Here is a 13,802-nt window from a genome sequence, read left to right as displayed (position 1 = left end):
CATCCACTACGGACTATGAGAAATAGAATTATCGGTAAGTAAATTCTTATTTTTAACATTTGACCGACTGCTAGTATGTTTGCTTATTTTTATATGTTGTCAGTTCTGTTCTGAACCTCAAGTCAGGTGCACGGTTGTGGTCAGATTGATCTCACTTCTATATATCTATATATAGGTGATTTTCAGTCACAAATTGTGTAGTCCTAAAAACAGAATATTACTATGTCTGTGAGCGGCAAAAGTGACAATGATAATTTATCAGGCACTCCTACATCTTTAACATGTTTGTCTTGTAAAACAGGGTTAATTAAAATAGCCCAGTTGGTCACTTATGAGGGGTTATGTGCAAACTGTTGCTTATCGGCAAAGTAAAAAGCAGGATTTGGTTCAACAACCAGTAAATCCACCATGGAGTATGTTCGCGCAGACTTTGTCTTCAATAACGGACAGATTAACTCCTGCAGTTCCACCCCAGGGAATAGGTTACACTATTAACCCATACATGCACTCCCTCCTTATGGTTTGGTTCCAGTAGCTGCTACAAGTAACCAGGCTAGTAACCAAGGTAAAGGTAAGACTATTATAGATACGTCTATGTTGCAGACTACACAAGATGATATAACAGATGATGATACAGTATATTCAAATACTCCTTATGATGATCAGTCGCAGTGTTTCAGCTCAGAGGATACAGCTGAACTTATTGATGCAATGAAGGCTATTCTCTCATTGAAGGAATCAGCCAAAACAGTGTCAAAGTCTAAAGCACCTGTGTTTAAACGAACAAAAACAGTTAAAACTGAATTCCCAGGGTCAGAGGATCTGACAGAAATGATGGATGAATCCTGGGCTTCACCCAGTAAAAAATATAAGATTCCAAAAAAATGGGATTCTTATCCATTTCCAGCTGTGTATTGTTCAAAAAGAGAAGTTCCTCCTAAAGTAGATGCACATGTACTGCGACTTGTACATAAATCTGATTTGCTATTGTCATCTACCTCACTAAATGATGTCACAGACAGAAGGGTAGATAGCTTCTTGAAAAATAAATTTCTCTTACGTCCTAGAGGATGCTGGGGACTCCAAAAGGACCATGGGGTATAGACGGGATCCGCAGGAGACATGGGCACACTATAAGACTGACTGGGTGTGAACTGGCTCCTCCCTCTATGCCCCTCCAGACCTCAGTTAGATTCTGTGCCCAGGATAGACTGGACACACACTAGGGGAGCTCTACTGAGTTTCTCTGAAAATACTTTGTTAGGCTTTTTTATTTTCAGAGAGACCTGCTGGCTACAGGCTCTCTGCTGCGTGGGAGTGAGGGGAGAGAAGTCAGACCTACTTCCTCTGAGTTAAGGGCTCTGCTTCTTAGGCTACTGGACACCCTTAGCTCCAGAGGGTTTGATCACTTGGTGCACCTAGCTGCTTGTTCCCGGAGCCACGCCGTCAACCCCCTCACAGAAGCCAGAAGAAAGAAGCCAGGTGAGTATATAGAAGAACAGAAGACTTCAGTAACGAAGGTACAGCGCAGCGGTCGCGCTGCGCTCCATGCTCCCACACACACACACACCAACGGCACTCACAGGGCGCAGGGGGGGAGCACCCTGGGCAGCAGTTTACTGGAGTTTTCACTGGCAAAAAAGCATATTATCGGTGCCTGGGAACTAAATATGAGACCCCCGCCAGTATAATAATTTGAATTTGAGCGGGACTACAGCGCGCCGGGTGGGGGGTGGCTTAGCCGCACAGCTTACCAGCGCCATTTTCTTTCTCTGCAGAGCATGCAGAGACACAGTTCTTAAATCTTCAGAGCCACCGAATGATCAGTCAGATGGTATTCCTGAAGTGTCGCAGTCAGTGTTCTCAAATTCCCAATGCACCCCGTAAATCAATTGGATAAAGATCTTTCTCTCAATATAAAAAAGAAGAATGGATCATGGTGCAGATAGAATTTTTAGGGACAAACACGTTTAATAGACACAGGACACTCACAATTTTCATAAAATTAAAAGCATGTAACCAATCAAATGGTACAGTAGGAGATGTGGATCTCTGTCATCATCACGTTACCCTCCCAGAATGGTAATATGGATACCACTGGCGGTTCCGGATAGCACACCAGATGGAACAGGCTTTCGGTCAGAAGTCAGGGCCACATCCACAGCAAAAAACGCCACCAGCTTAAGCCTGTTCCATCTGGTGTGGGAGGGTAACGTGATGATGACAGAGATCCACATCTCCTACTGTACCATTTGATTGGTTACATGCTTTTAATTTTATGAAAATTGTGAGTGTCCTGTGTCTATTAAACGTGTTTGTCCCTAAAAATTCTATCTGCACCATGATCCATTCTTCTTTTTTATATTGAGAGAAAGATTTTTATCCAATTGATTTACGGGGTGCATTGGGAATTTGAGAACACTGACTGCGACACTTCAGGAATACCATCTGACTGATCATTCGGTGGCTCTGAAGATTTAAGAACTGTGTCTGATATCCCTTATCTTGAGGATTTTTATTCATGTAGGTCCTTTGCGCCCACTTGTTAAATTTATATTCTATTGCATTGTTTCTGGAATTTAATGAGGATTCCTTTATTTATCAAGCAGGCGGCATTGTTAGGTAGCGCATCTGTTTAACACATTTGTTTCAAGAGCATGCAGAGACGCTGGCCCGGACCTCCACTCTCCTTTACAAGTACAGGGAGCAAAACGGGGGGCACAGTTAATTGGTGCTACATATATGTATTAAAACAGCGCAGTGATCATATATTATTTTTTAAGTAGTATATGGGCGCTGGGGTGTGAGCTGGTATACTCCCTCTGTGTTCACTCAAACAGGCTTCCCTGTGGGTCTGTCCCCTATTGCCAGTGTAATTGTGTGTGTCCATACAGTGTGTCGACATGTCTGAGGCTGAGTGCTCCTCCCCGGGGGGAGTTATTGGGGGTGCAGAGAAGGATTTGGGAGTGACTCTGTCGGCACAGCCGACTGCTGATTGGGTGAATATGTTGAGTACATTGAATGCAAATGTGGCGTTATTGTCTAAGAGGCTGGATAAATCTGATTCTCAGACACAAACGTGGATAAAATACATGGAGGACGCCTTGTCTCAGGTAAAGGCCCCCTCAGGGTCACAGAAACGTTCCTTTACCCAGATGGCAGATACGGATACCGACTCTGATTCCAGTGTCGACTTTAGTGAAGCCAGTTTACATCCAAAATTGGTAAAGAGTATTCAGTACATGATTGTGGCTATTAAAGATGTTTTACATATTTCTGAGGAACCTCCTGTTCCAGATACGAGGGTTTGTTTATTTAAAGGGAAAAAGCCTGAGGTGAAGTTTCCCCCCTCTCATGAACTGAACGCTCTTTGTGAGAAGGCTTGGGAGTCGCCTGACAAAAGGTGGCAGATTCCCAAGAGAAATTTTATGGCATATCCTTTCCCCTCTGACGACAGGGAAAAGTGGGAGTCATCTCCAAATGTGGACAAGGCTCTGTCCCGACTGTCCAAAAAAGTGGCGCTTCCGTCTCCTGACACGGCTGCCCTCAAGGATCCCGCGGATCGCAAGCAGGAAACGACATTAAAGGCCATTTATGTCACTACGGGTGCACTCCTCAGACCTGAGTGGGCTGATAATTTAGCATCTGACATGGATACCCTTGATAAGGATAACATTCTTTTGACTCTCGTTTGTATCAGGGACGCTGCAGCTTACCTAAAGGATGCGGCGAGGGATATTGGCCTCTTGGGATCAAGGGCCAATGCCATGGCGGTCTCGGCCAGGAGGGCGCTTTGGATTCATCAATGGAATGCTGATGCCGACTCCAAGAAAGCTATGGAAGCTCTCCCTTATAAAGGTAGTGTCTTGTTTGGTGACGGCCTCGCTGACCTGGTGTCTACCGCTACTGCGGGTAAGTCATCTTTTCTTCCTTATGTTCCCGCACAACAGAAAAAGGAGCCCCATTATCAGATGCAGTCCTTTCGACCTAATAAATACAATAAAGGAAGGGGCTCATCCTTCCTCGCTTCAAAAGGTAGAGGAAGGGGAAAAAGGTCGCCTGCTGTGTCTGGCGCCCAGGACCAAAAGTCCTCCCCCGCCTCTGCCAAGTCCACCACATGACGCTGGGGCTCCCCTACGGGAGTCCGTGCCGGTGGGGGCCCGTCTCCGAATCTTCAGTCAGGTCTGGTTTCAATCGGGCCTAGATCCTTGGGTCTTAGACATAGTGTCCCAAGGGAACAAACTGGAGTTTCAGGAGATGCCCCCCCACCGATTTTTCAAATCGGCTTTGCCAGTTTCTATCCCAGAAAGGGAAGTAGTCAATGCTGCGATTCAAAAGCTGTGTCAACAGAGGGTCATTGTCCCGGTTCCCCCGTCCCAACGGGGGGAAGGGTTCTATTTGAGCCTCTTTGTCGTGCCGAAGTCGGACGGCTCGGTCAGACCGATCCTGAACCTAAAATCCCTCAATCTGTATTTGAAAACTTTCAAGTTGAAGATGGAATCTCTTCGAGCTGTGATCTCCAGCCTAGAAGGGGGGGATTTTATGGCGTCAGTCGACATAAAAGACGCCTACTTACACGTCCAAATATATCCTCCACATCAGGCCTTCCTGAGATTTGCGGTGCAGGATTGTCATTACCAATTTCAGACGTTGCCGTTTGGGCTTTCCACGTTCCTGAGGGTCTTTACCAAAGGGATGGCGGAAATGATGGTACTCCTACGCAAGCAGGGTGTCACAATTATCCCGTACTTGGACGATCTCCTGATAAAGGCGAGATCAAAGGAGCAGTTGCTAAGAAATGTGGAGCTCTCCCTGATGGTTCTGCGACATCATGGTTGGATTCCAAATTTGCCAAAGTTTCAGTTGATCCCGACAACTCGGCTGCCCTTCTTGGGCATGATCCTAGACACGGAACTACAGAGAGTGTTTCTTCCGGCGGAAAAAGCTCTGGAAATCCATTGCATGGTCAAGGAGTTTCTGAAACCGGCAAGAGTGTCGATTCATCAATGCACTCGAGTGCTAGGGAAGATGGTTGCGGCTTACAAAGCCATTCCGTTTGTCAGGTTTCATGCCCGGGTGTTTCAGTGGGACCTGCTGAACAAATGGTCCAGATCTCACCTGCACATGCACCGGAAAATAAGTCTATCTTCCAGGACCAGAATTTCTCTCCTGTGGTGGCTGCAATGTTCTCACCTTCTAGAGGGACGTAGGTTCAGAATCCAGGATTGGGTCCTGCTGACCATGGATGCAAGTCTCCGAGGCTGGGATGCAGTCACACAAGGAAGAAGTTTCCAGGGAAAATGTTCAAGCCAGGAATCTTGTCTCCACATAAACGTTCTGGAGTTAAGAGCCATTTATAACGGCCTTCTGCAAGCGGAACACCTTCTTCGAGGTCTACCTGTCCTGATTCAGTCGGACAACGTAACAGCGGTAGCGTACGTAAACCGCCAGGGAGGAACAAAGAGCAGAGCGGTGATGGCGGAGGCCACAAGGGTTCTCCGCTGGGCGGAAAAGCACGTGAGCGCTCTGTCAGCAGTCTTCCTTCCAGGCGTGGACAACTGGGAAGCAGAATTCCTCAGCAGACATGATCTCCGTCTAGGAGAGTGGGCTCTTCATCAAGAGGTGAAGTGAGGTTAGGTGTAGAAGTGACAAGGCGTTGGGGAATTCCTCAAATAGACATGATGGCGTCTCATCTCAACAAGAAGCTTCCGAGGTATTGTTCCAGGTCAAGGGACCCCCAAGCCAGTGCAGTGGACGCCCTGGTAACTCCGTGGGTGTTTCAGTCTGTATATGTGTTCCCTCCACTTCCTCTCATTCCAAAGGTGTTGAGGATCATAAGACGAACAAGGGTTCCGGCAGTACTCGTCGTTCCAGATTGGCCACGGAGGGCCTGGTATCTGGATCTTCAGGAATTGCTCATAGAAGATCCTTGGCAGCTTCCTCTCAGAGAGGACCTGTTACTGCAGGGGCCATGCGTATTTCAGGACTTACCACGGCTGCGTTTGACGGCGTGGAGGTTGAACGCCAAATCCTAGCTCAGAAGGGTATTCCTGGGGAAGTCATCCCCACTCTCCTTAAGGCTAGAAAGGAGGTCACGGCGAAGCATTTTCACCGTATTTGGAGAAAATGTGTCGTGGTGTGAAGCCAAGAAAGCTTCAGCAGAAGAGTTTCAGCTAGGTCGTTTCCTCCATTTTTTGCAGGCAGGCGTGGATGCAGCCCTGAAATTGGGTTCCATCAAAGTGCAGATTTCGACTTTATCTATTTTCTTTCAAAAAGAATTGGCCGCCCTTCCTGAAGTTCAGGCTTTCGTGAAGGCAGTGCTGCATATCCATCCCCCGTTTGTGCCACCGTGGGATCTTGACGTGGTGTTGCAATTTCTTATGTCTCACTGGTTTGAACCTTTGCGAAAGGTTGAGTTGAAATTTCTCACTTGGAAAGTGGTCATGCTTTTGGCCTTGGCGTCCGCCAGACGGGTGTCGGAATTGGCGGCTTTGTCTCACAAGAGCCCATATTTGATTTTCCATGTGGATAGAGCGGAATTGAGGACTCGTCAACAATTTCTGCCGAAGGTGGTTTCTTCGTTTCACATAAATCAACCTATTGTGTTGCCTGTGGTTTCGGATGTTGTAACGGTGCCAAAATCTCCCGAAGTCATGAGAGCTTTGAAAATTTATGTCGCCAGAGCGGCTCTGGTTAGGAAAACTGAGGATCTGTTTGTCCTGTACGCTTCCAACAAGATTGGAAATCCTGCTTCCAAGCAGACTATTGCGCGCTGGATTTGTAATACGATTCAGCACGCTCATTCTACGGCTGGATTGCCGTTGCCGAAGTCAGTGAAGGCCCATTCTACCAGGAAGGTGGGCCCTTCTTGGGCGGCTGCCCGAGGGGTCTCTGCAGAGTTGCCGAGCAGCTACGTGGTCTGGTTCAAACACTTTTTTGCTAAGTTCTACAAGTTTGATACCCTGGCTGATGAGGACCTCGTGTTTGCTCAATCGGTGCTGCAGAGTCGTCCGCACTCTCCCGTCCGGTCTGGAGCTTTGGTATAGACCCCACGGTCCTTTTGGAGTCCCCAGCATCCTCTAGGACGTAAGAGAAAATAGGATTTTAATTCTTACCAGTAAATCCTTTTCTCCTAGTCCATAGAGGATGCTGGGCGCCCATCCCAGTGCAGACTGTTATTTGCAGTTGTGTTAGTTGTTTCGATTACACAAAGGTTGTGTATCGGTTATGTTCAGCTTGTTGCTGTTTTTCGTTCATACTGTTCTCTGGTATTCCTGCTAATCCAGTTGTACGGTGTGTTTGTGGTGTGAGCTGGTATGTGTCTCACCCGTAGCGTAACAAAAATCCTTTTCCTCGAAATGTCCGTCTCCCTGGGCACAGTTCCTATAACTGAGGTCTGGAGGAGGGGCATAGAGGGAGGAGCCAGTTCACACCCATTCAAAGTCTTATAGAGTGCCCTTGTCTCCTGCGTATCCCGTCTATTCCCCATGGTCCTTTTGGAGTCCCCAGCATCCTCTACGGACTAGGAGAAAAGGATTTACCGGTAGGTATTCAAATCCTATTTTTCTCAGGAGCGGTTTCAAGGCCTGCTATGGCTTCAGCCTGGATGGCAAGGGCAATGGCAGAATGGATGGAAGAACTAGAGAATGGCCTCTCTCCTCCTAATAGGGAGCAGGAGTCTCATTTAGGCCGTATAAGACAAGCTGCCCAATATTTGGAAGAAGCAGCAATTGATATTGGTACGATTGCTTCTAAAGCATCAGCCTTGACAGTAGCCGCTCGTACAGCAGTTTGGCTGCGCACTTGGAAATCAGATGCAGAATCCAAGAAGGCTCTGGAAGCATTACCTTTCACTGGTAATATATTGTTTGGAAAACAATTGTCAGATATTCTAGAATCGGAAGCTGAATCCGAGAGTCAGATTTCCGGCTAGTTATAACCCTAAGACTAGGGGTTCAAAATTTCGGCCATTTCGATGGCAAGGCAAAGCAAAAGAGGAGCCTAAGCAACCCCAGTTTAATAAATCGGCCAGGGGTAGGAGGCAATGGGCTAGTAGAAAGCCGGCTTCCAAGCCTGAACAGAAGCCATCAGCTTGAGGATACGGGCCTCCGCCTGGAGAATTCCAGGGTTGGGGGCCGACTCCTATAATTTGCACACATATGGTAGCAGTCGACGACAGATGCTTGGGTGTAGAAGGTGATATCTCTTGGTTACGGTTTCCCATTCAGGAGGCAGCCTCCTCAAAAGTTTTTTTGCACCAGCCCGTCTCGTATACAGTCGAATGCCAGAGCTCTGCAAGAAGCAGTTCAGAAATTGCTTCAGTCTGGTGAGATTATCCCAGTACCCCCGTCGCAACGGGGACAGGGGTTTTTACTCCAATCTATTATCGATTCAGAAGCCAAATGGGTAATTCCTACCAATTCTCAATCTCAGAATGTTAAACAAATACATTTGGATTCCAAGGTTCCACATGGAGACGTTACGCTCCATAGTGTTGGCTATGGAACCGGGAGATTACATGGTATCTCTGGATGTACAGGATGCTTACCTACATGTGCCCATAGCATGGTCTCATTAATGTTACCTCAGGTTTGCCATCCTCCTAGCAACATTTTCAGTTCCAAGCTTTGCCCTTTGAGCTATCAACAGCACCCAGGGTGTTTACCAAAATTCTGGTGGTTATGGCAGCTTATCTCCGCAAGCAGGGGATAAGAATATTTCCATACGTCGACGACCTTTTAATCCTAGCTTATTCGCAGGAATTACTTTTTGAGCCATCTTCAACAGACAGTAGTTTGTCTACAAAGACACGGGTGGCTCAAAACTGGGTAAAGTCGTCTCTGAATCCGTCATAACGGATGGTTCATTTGGGGGCCATATTGGATTCAGGTCTACAGAGAATTTTCTTACCAGAGAAAAAGATAGCCAAGGTGCAGGTCATGATTCAGGAGTGTCAGTGTTGGGTCTGATGCTGTCAACTTTCGACATGGTGGAATATGCACAATTCCACTCCAGACCTCTACAGCACCTTATTGTGACCAAATGGAACGGAAATCATCAGACAATAATAAAACAGATGATCGTTTCCTGTAAATGTAAGAAGGTTTTTAGCTTTGTGGCTACAGAGGGACCATTTAAACAAGGGGAGACCCTTTTGGATAAAGGAATGGCAAGTCCTGACAACAGATGCCAGTCTTCAGGGCTGGTGAGTGGTACTCGAAAGCCTTTGGTTCCAGGAAAAATGGACCATAAGGGAAAGTCGCCTGCCAATAAATCTGTTGGAAATAAGGGTCATTTATATGGCTGTAGTTTAGGCAAAGGACAGTCTGCAAGGGAGACCAGTCCAGATCCGCTCAGACAGTGCAACAGCGGTAGCGTACCTCAACTATCATGGAGGAACTCACAGCAAAAGATTGATGGAGGAAGTAACTCACATACTAAGGTGTGCAGAGCTCCATCTTCCAGCATTGTCAGCAGTGTTTGTCCCAGGTGTACTGAACTGGGAAGCGGATTTTCTCAGTCGACACACCATTCAGGAAACCGAATGGGCATTACACCCAGAAGTGTTTCAGACTATAGTGAACAGATGGGGTCTGCCAGAGATAGATCTCATGGCGTCTCGTCTGAACAACAAAGTTCCAATGTACGGATCAAGAACAAAGGATCCCGGAGCGATCCTTGTAGACACACTGTCAGTAAATTGGAAATTTCATCTGGCATATGTTTCCTCCAATCTCTCTGTTACCCAGAGTAGTGAGGAAAATAAAGAAAGCAAAGGGAGCCATAATTCTAATAGCTCCAGCTTGGCCCCGAAGGCATTGGTATACGGATCTACTAAGGATGTCCATGGAAGCACCAATACTGCTCCCTCAACGTCCAGATCTGCTAATGCAGGGGCCTTGTTATCACAGCCATTTGGATCGTCTGTCTTTGACGGCGTGGCTGTTGAAACCTTTATCCTAGAAGCTAGAGGATTTTCAAAACAAGTAATTCAAACTATGCTTAGATCAAGAAAACCTTCTTCAGCTCGTATTTATCATCGAATATGGCAAGCCTATATTCATTGGTGTAGTGGAAAAAGTTTGAATCCAAGATCTTTTAAAGTATCCAGGATTTTGAATTTTCTTCAAGCAGGATTGGATAAGGGGTTGAAAGTAGCTTCGTTGAGGGTTCAAGTATCAGCATTAACTGTATGGTTTCAGAGAAAGATTGCTGACTTACAGGATGTGCGTACTTTCTTTCAGGGAGTTGTACACATTCAACCTCCATTTGTTCCTCCTGCAGCTCCCTGGGATTTGAATCTGGTTCTTAAAATCCTTCAGGGACCTCCGTTTGAACCACTTAAGAGAGCAGATCTTAAATGGTTGAAGGCTAAAGTGCTCTTTCTACTGGCAATGGCGTCAGCTAGAAGAGTGTCAGATTTAGGAGCACTGTCGTGTAAGGCTCCTTTTCTAATATTTTTTCCAGATAAGGCAGTTCTCAGAACTAGGCCTGGTTATCTTCCGAAGGTGGTTTCAAAATTTCACCTTAATGAAGAGATTGTAGTCCCAACTTTTCAGGTATCAGGACTTTCTGCGGGAGAAGCGTCGCTGGACGTGGTCCGGGCGTTAAGAATCTACATAGATCGTACTAGTGCCATCAGAAAGACAGATTCTCTCTTCATCCTCTGGATTTCACAGAAGGGGATGGCCTGCTAGTAAACAGACGCTGGCAAGATGGCTCCGAATGGTAATTTCAGAAGCTTATTCTCGTGCTGATCTCCCTACTCTGGCTAATGTCTCTGCTCACTCTACACGTAAGGTAGGTCCTTCATGGGTAGCACAACATGGTGCTTCAGCAGAACAGATTTGTAAGGCAGCCACATGGTCTTCCATTACCACATTCATTAGACATTATGCCATGGATACTTTTGCCTCTCATGACGCTGAATTCAGGCGAAAGGGTCTCCTGTCTAATCAGGAGCGTCCCCACCACTAAAACTGGCTTAGGGAATCCCAATGTTATCCTGTGGATAACCTGTGGACCCAGCCGGAGAAATAGACCGTTATGGTAAGAACTTACCGTTGATAACGGGATTTCTCCTATGTCCATAGGGGTCCCACCCTGACGCACCTGATTTGAGGATCTTTACAATCACTAAACCTCTTCCCTCTTGCATGTGTGTTCTTCTTGTCTGAATAGGTTTCTACCTGATGCTCCTGCCTAAATTGCTGTGAAAATAACTGATTTGACTGAGCCAGTAGGCGGAATTATATGGAGGAGCCCCGATGTATTCTGGGAGGCCAGAAAGCTCGTGACCGTTAGGTGCCATTTCTGCTGTCGCTTCGGCATATCCCAATGTTATCCTGTGGATACCTGTGGACATAGGAGAAATCCCGTTATCAACGGTAAGTTCTTACCATAACGGTTTATTTTTCCACTCACCTTCCGGTGTATGTTGAGCTGTACTATTAATGTTGGAAATGTGAAAACTGCATGACAGGTACACTATGTGGACTTATAAACATACTGTATTTAAAGTGTTAAAAATGTCCTGTTCTGCATAATGAACAATATATAGATGTATTTTATTAAATACATTCTGTGATGTTATAATATGCTGCTGCACTATTACATATTACTGCAATGTTTTGCTGCCATCTTGTGTTAAAAGTACATTCCAATAGCTTAGTTGAACTATTTATTTCCTTTTAAGTTTGGAGTAGCTGTTGTAATCACCAACCAGGTGGTAGCGCAAGTAGATGGAGCCGCAATGTTTGCAGCGGATCCTAAAAAACCCATTGGAGGAAATATCATAGCTCATGCATCCACGACAAGGTAAGGAATGTTTACAGTCTCAAAAGTTGACATTTGTGTATATTGAACCTAATTCATACCTGATTGCAACAGCAAACTTTTTCTCTAATGGGCAAAACCATGTGCGCTGCAGGTGGGGTAGATGTAACGTGCAGAGAGTTAGATTTGGGTGTGGTGTGTTCAAACTGAAATCTAAATTGCAGTGTAAAAATAAACCAGCCAGTATTTACCCTGTGCAGAAACAAAATAACTCTCTCTGCACATATTTTGTTTGCCCCATCTGCACTGCACATGGTTTTGCCCATTAGAGAAAAATTTTGCTTTTGCGATCAGGTCTGAATTAGGCCCTTTGTCCCTGGGTGCTGCACTACTTGTAGCTTGCTATATCGGAGAATGCTGGTTCTCGCGCCTTAAACATGGTGTTTAATTGCGAAAACTGGCATTCTCCGATTTAAGTGCCACACCCCAGCGAGAAGAAATCCTCAACTCCAACATAACATTGCGCCTTACTGAATAGATCCGGGAGCTCCTTCTCGGCGCTATTCAATTCCTGTTGACTTAAATTGACCCCCAATATTCTATGTTCTGTATTAAGATACAGTATTTCTCTTACGTCCTAGAGGACACTGGGGTCCACATTAGTACCATGGGGCATAGACTGGTCCACTAGGAGCCATGGGCACTTTAAGAAATTGATAGTGTGGGCTGGCTCCTCCCTCTATGCCCAAACTCAGTTTAGATAATGTCCCCGGAGGAGCCGGTCACGCTTGGGAAGCTCCTTAAGAGTTTTCTGCATTTATTTTCTTTTTTGTTGTTTTCAGGCAGGTCTGGCTGGCACCAGACTGCCTGCTTCATGGGACGTAGGGGGTAAGGAATGGCCGAACCTCACTAGGGTTAATGGTCCCATTCCCCGCTGACAGGACACTGAGCTCCTGAGGGTCCTATTCGCAAGCCCGACGACGGCAAGTGTACAGATCCGCAGCACGCCGCCACCCCTAACAGAGCCAGAAGTCAGAAGAGTGGTGAGTAGGTGGCCGGCTTCCCGGTTAGCGGGTTACTGGCTGTAATGGCGGCACAAGGGTAGGAGCGCAGCGCTGACATGCAGGCTGTGCTCCAGGCTTCAGAGACATTGTAGTGCCCGCTGTGAGGGGCGAGCTGAAGTCACTACTGATACCCACACTGGCAGTGCACTACAGGGGTTTTAACCCACTGTAGCATGGAATAATTACCTCCGCCAGTATAAAAAATAACTGGAAGACCATGTGCCATTAATGGGGCGGGGCTTCACTCTGAGTGGATCCAGCAGCTCACCGGCGCCATTTTCCCTCTGCAGCTATACACAGGCAGATTGACAGGGTAGCGCAGCTCCTCCACAAGGACTCCAGAACACCTCAGTGGTACCAGGGGTCATAGCAGGGGGGGAAAGCAATATTTGGTCTACTAAGCACTATTAAGGGTACTTAGTTTACGACCCAGCTAAACTTGTTATTTAGCTATAGGGGCGCTGTGTAGCTGCCTGCATTATACTCTTTGTCTCCCTAGGAGGGCTCTGTGTGGGTTAACTGTGTTTTTAACATATTTCCAGTGTGTGTGTTCTTTAACATTTACTACAGTATGTCTAAGGAGTGTGTTTCATGCACAGCAGAGTGTTTCTCTCAATCTTGGGGATCACTGCCGTGTACTCAGGACAGTACACATTCTCAGGCTAGTAGATCTGAACCAGTATGGTTAGTTTCATTAAAAGGGATGATTTCAAATATTTATAATAAATTATCCCAAAATGAGAAGGAGACGCAATACTTAAGGCAATCTGTTGATGACCTGATGAATAGAGATTCAGTGGTCATTCCAGCGTCTCAGACCCTTGCCATTTGTCCACAGAAGCGTACTCTGGCCCAAATAATGCAGGCTGATACTGATGATGATGTATGAGACCCAGAGGGGGGGATGCTGCTTTGTCACAGGGAATACAGGCCCTGATGGAAGCTATTAGAGAGGTCCTGCAC

At 46.4% G+C, this 13,802-nt stretch overlaps 1 protein-coding gene across 3 annotated transcripts in view; it reads left to right on the top strand.

Moving 5' to 3' along the window:
* Positions 1-13,802, top strand: part of RAD51 (RAD51 recombinase) — a 262,769-nt gene that overhangs the window by 243,520 nt on the left and 5,447 nt on the right. For all 3 annotated transcript variants that reach the window (XM_063947784.1, XM_063947782.1, XM_063947783.1), the window contains exon 9: positions 11,696-11,817. In XM_063947784.1, coding sequence (XP_063803854.1) covers positions 11,696-11,817 — 122 coding nt within the window. The remainder of the gene's footprint in view (positions 1-11,695; positions 11,818-13,802) is intronic.

The sequence above is a fragment of the Pseudophryne corroboree genome, chromosome 12, assembly GCF_028390025.1.
Source record: "Pseudophryne corroboree isolate aPseCor3 chromosome 12, aPseCor3.hap2, whole genome shotgun sequence".
Classification (NCBI taxonomy): domain Eukaryota; kingdom Metazoa; phylum Chordata; class Amphibia; order Anura; family Myobatrachidae; genus Pseudophryne; species Pseudophryne corroboree.
Note: the sequence above shows the minus strand (reverse complement) of the source record. Positions and strands in the feature narration are given on the sequence as shown.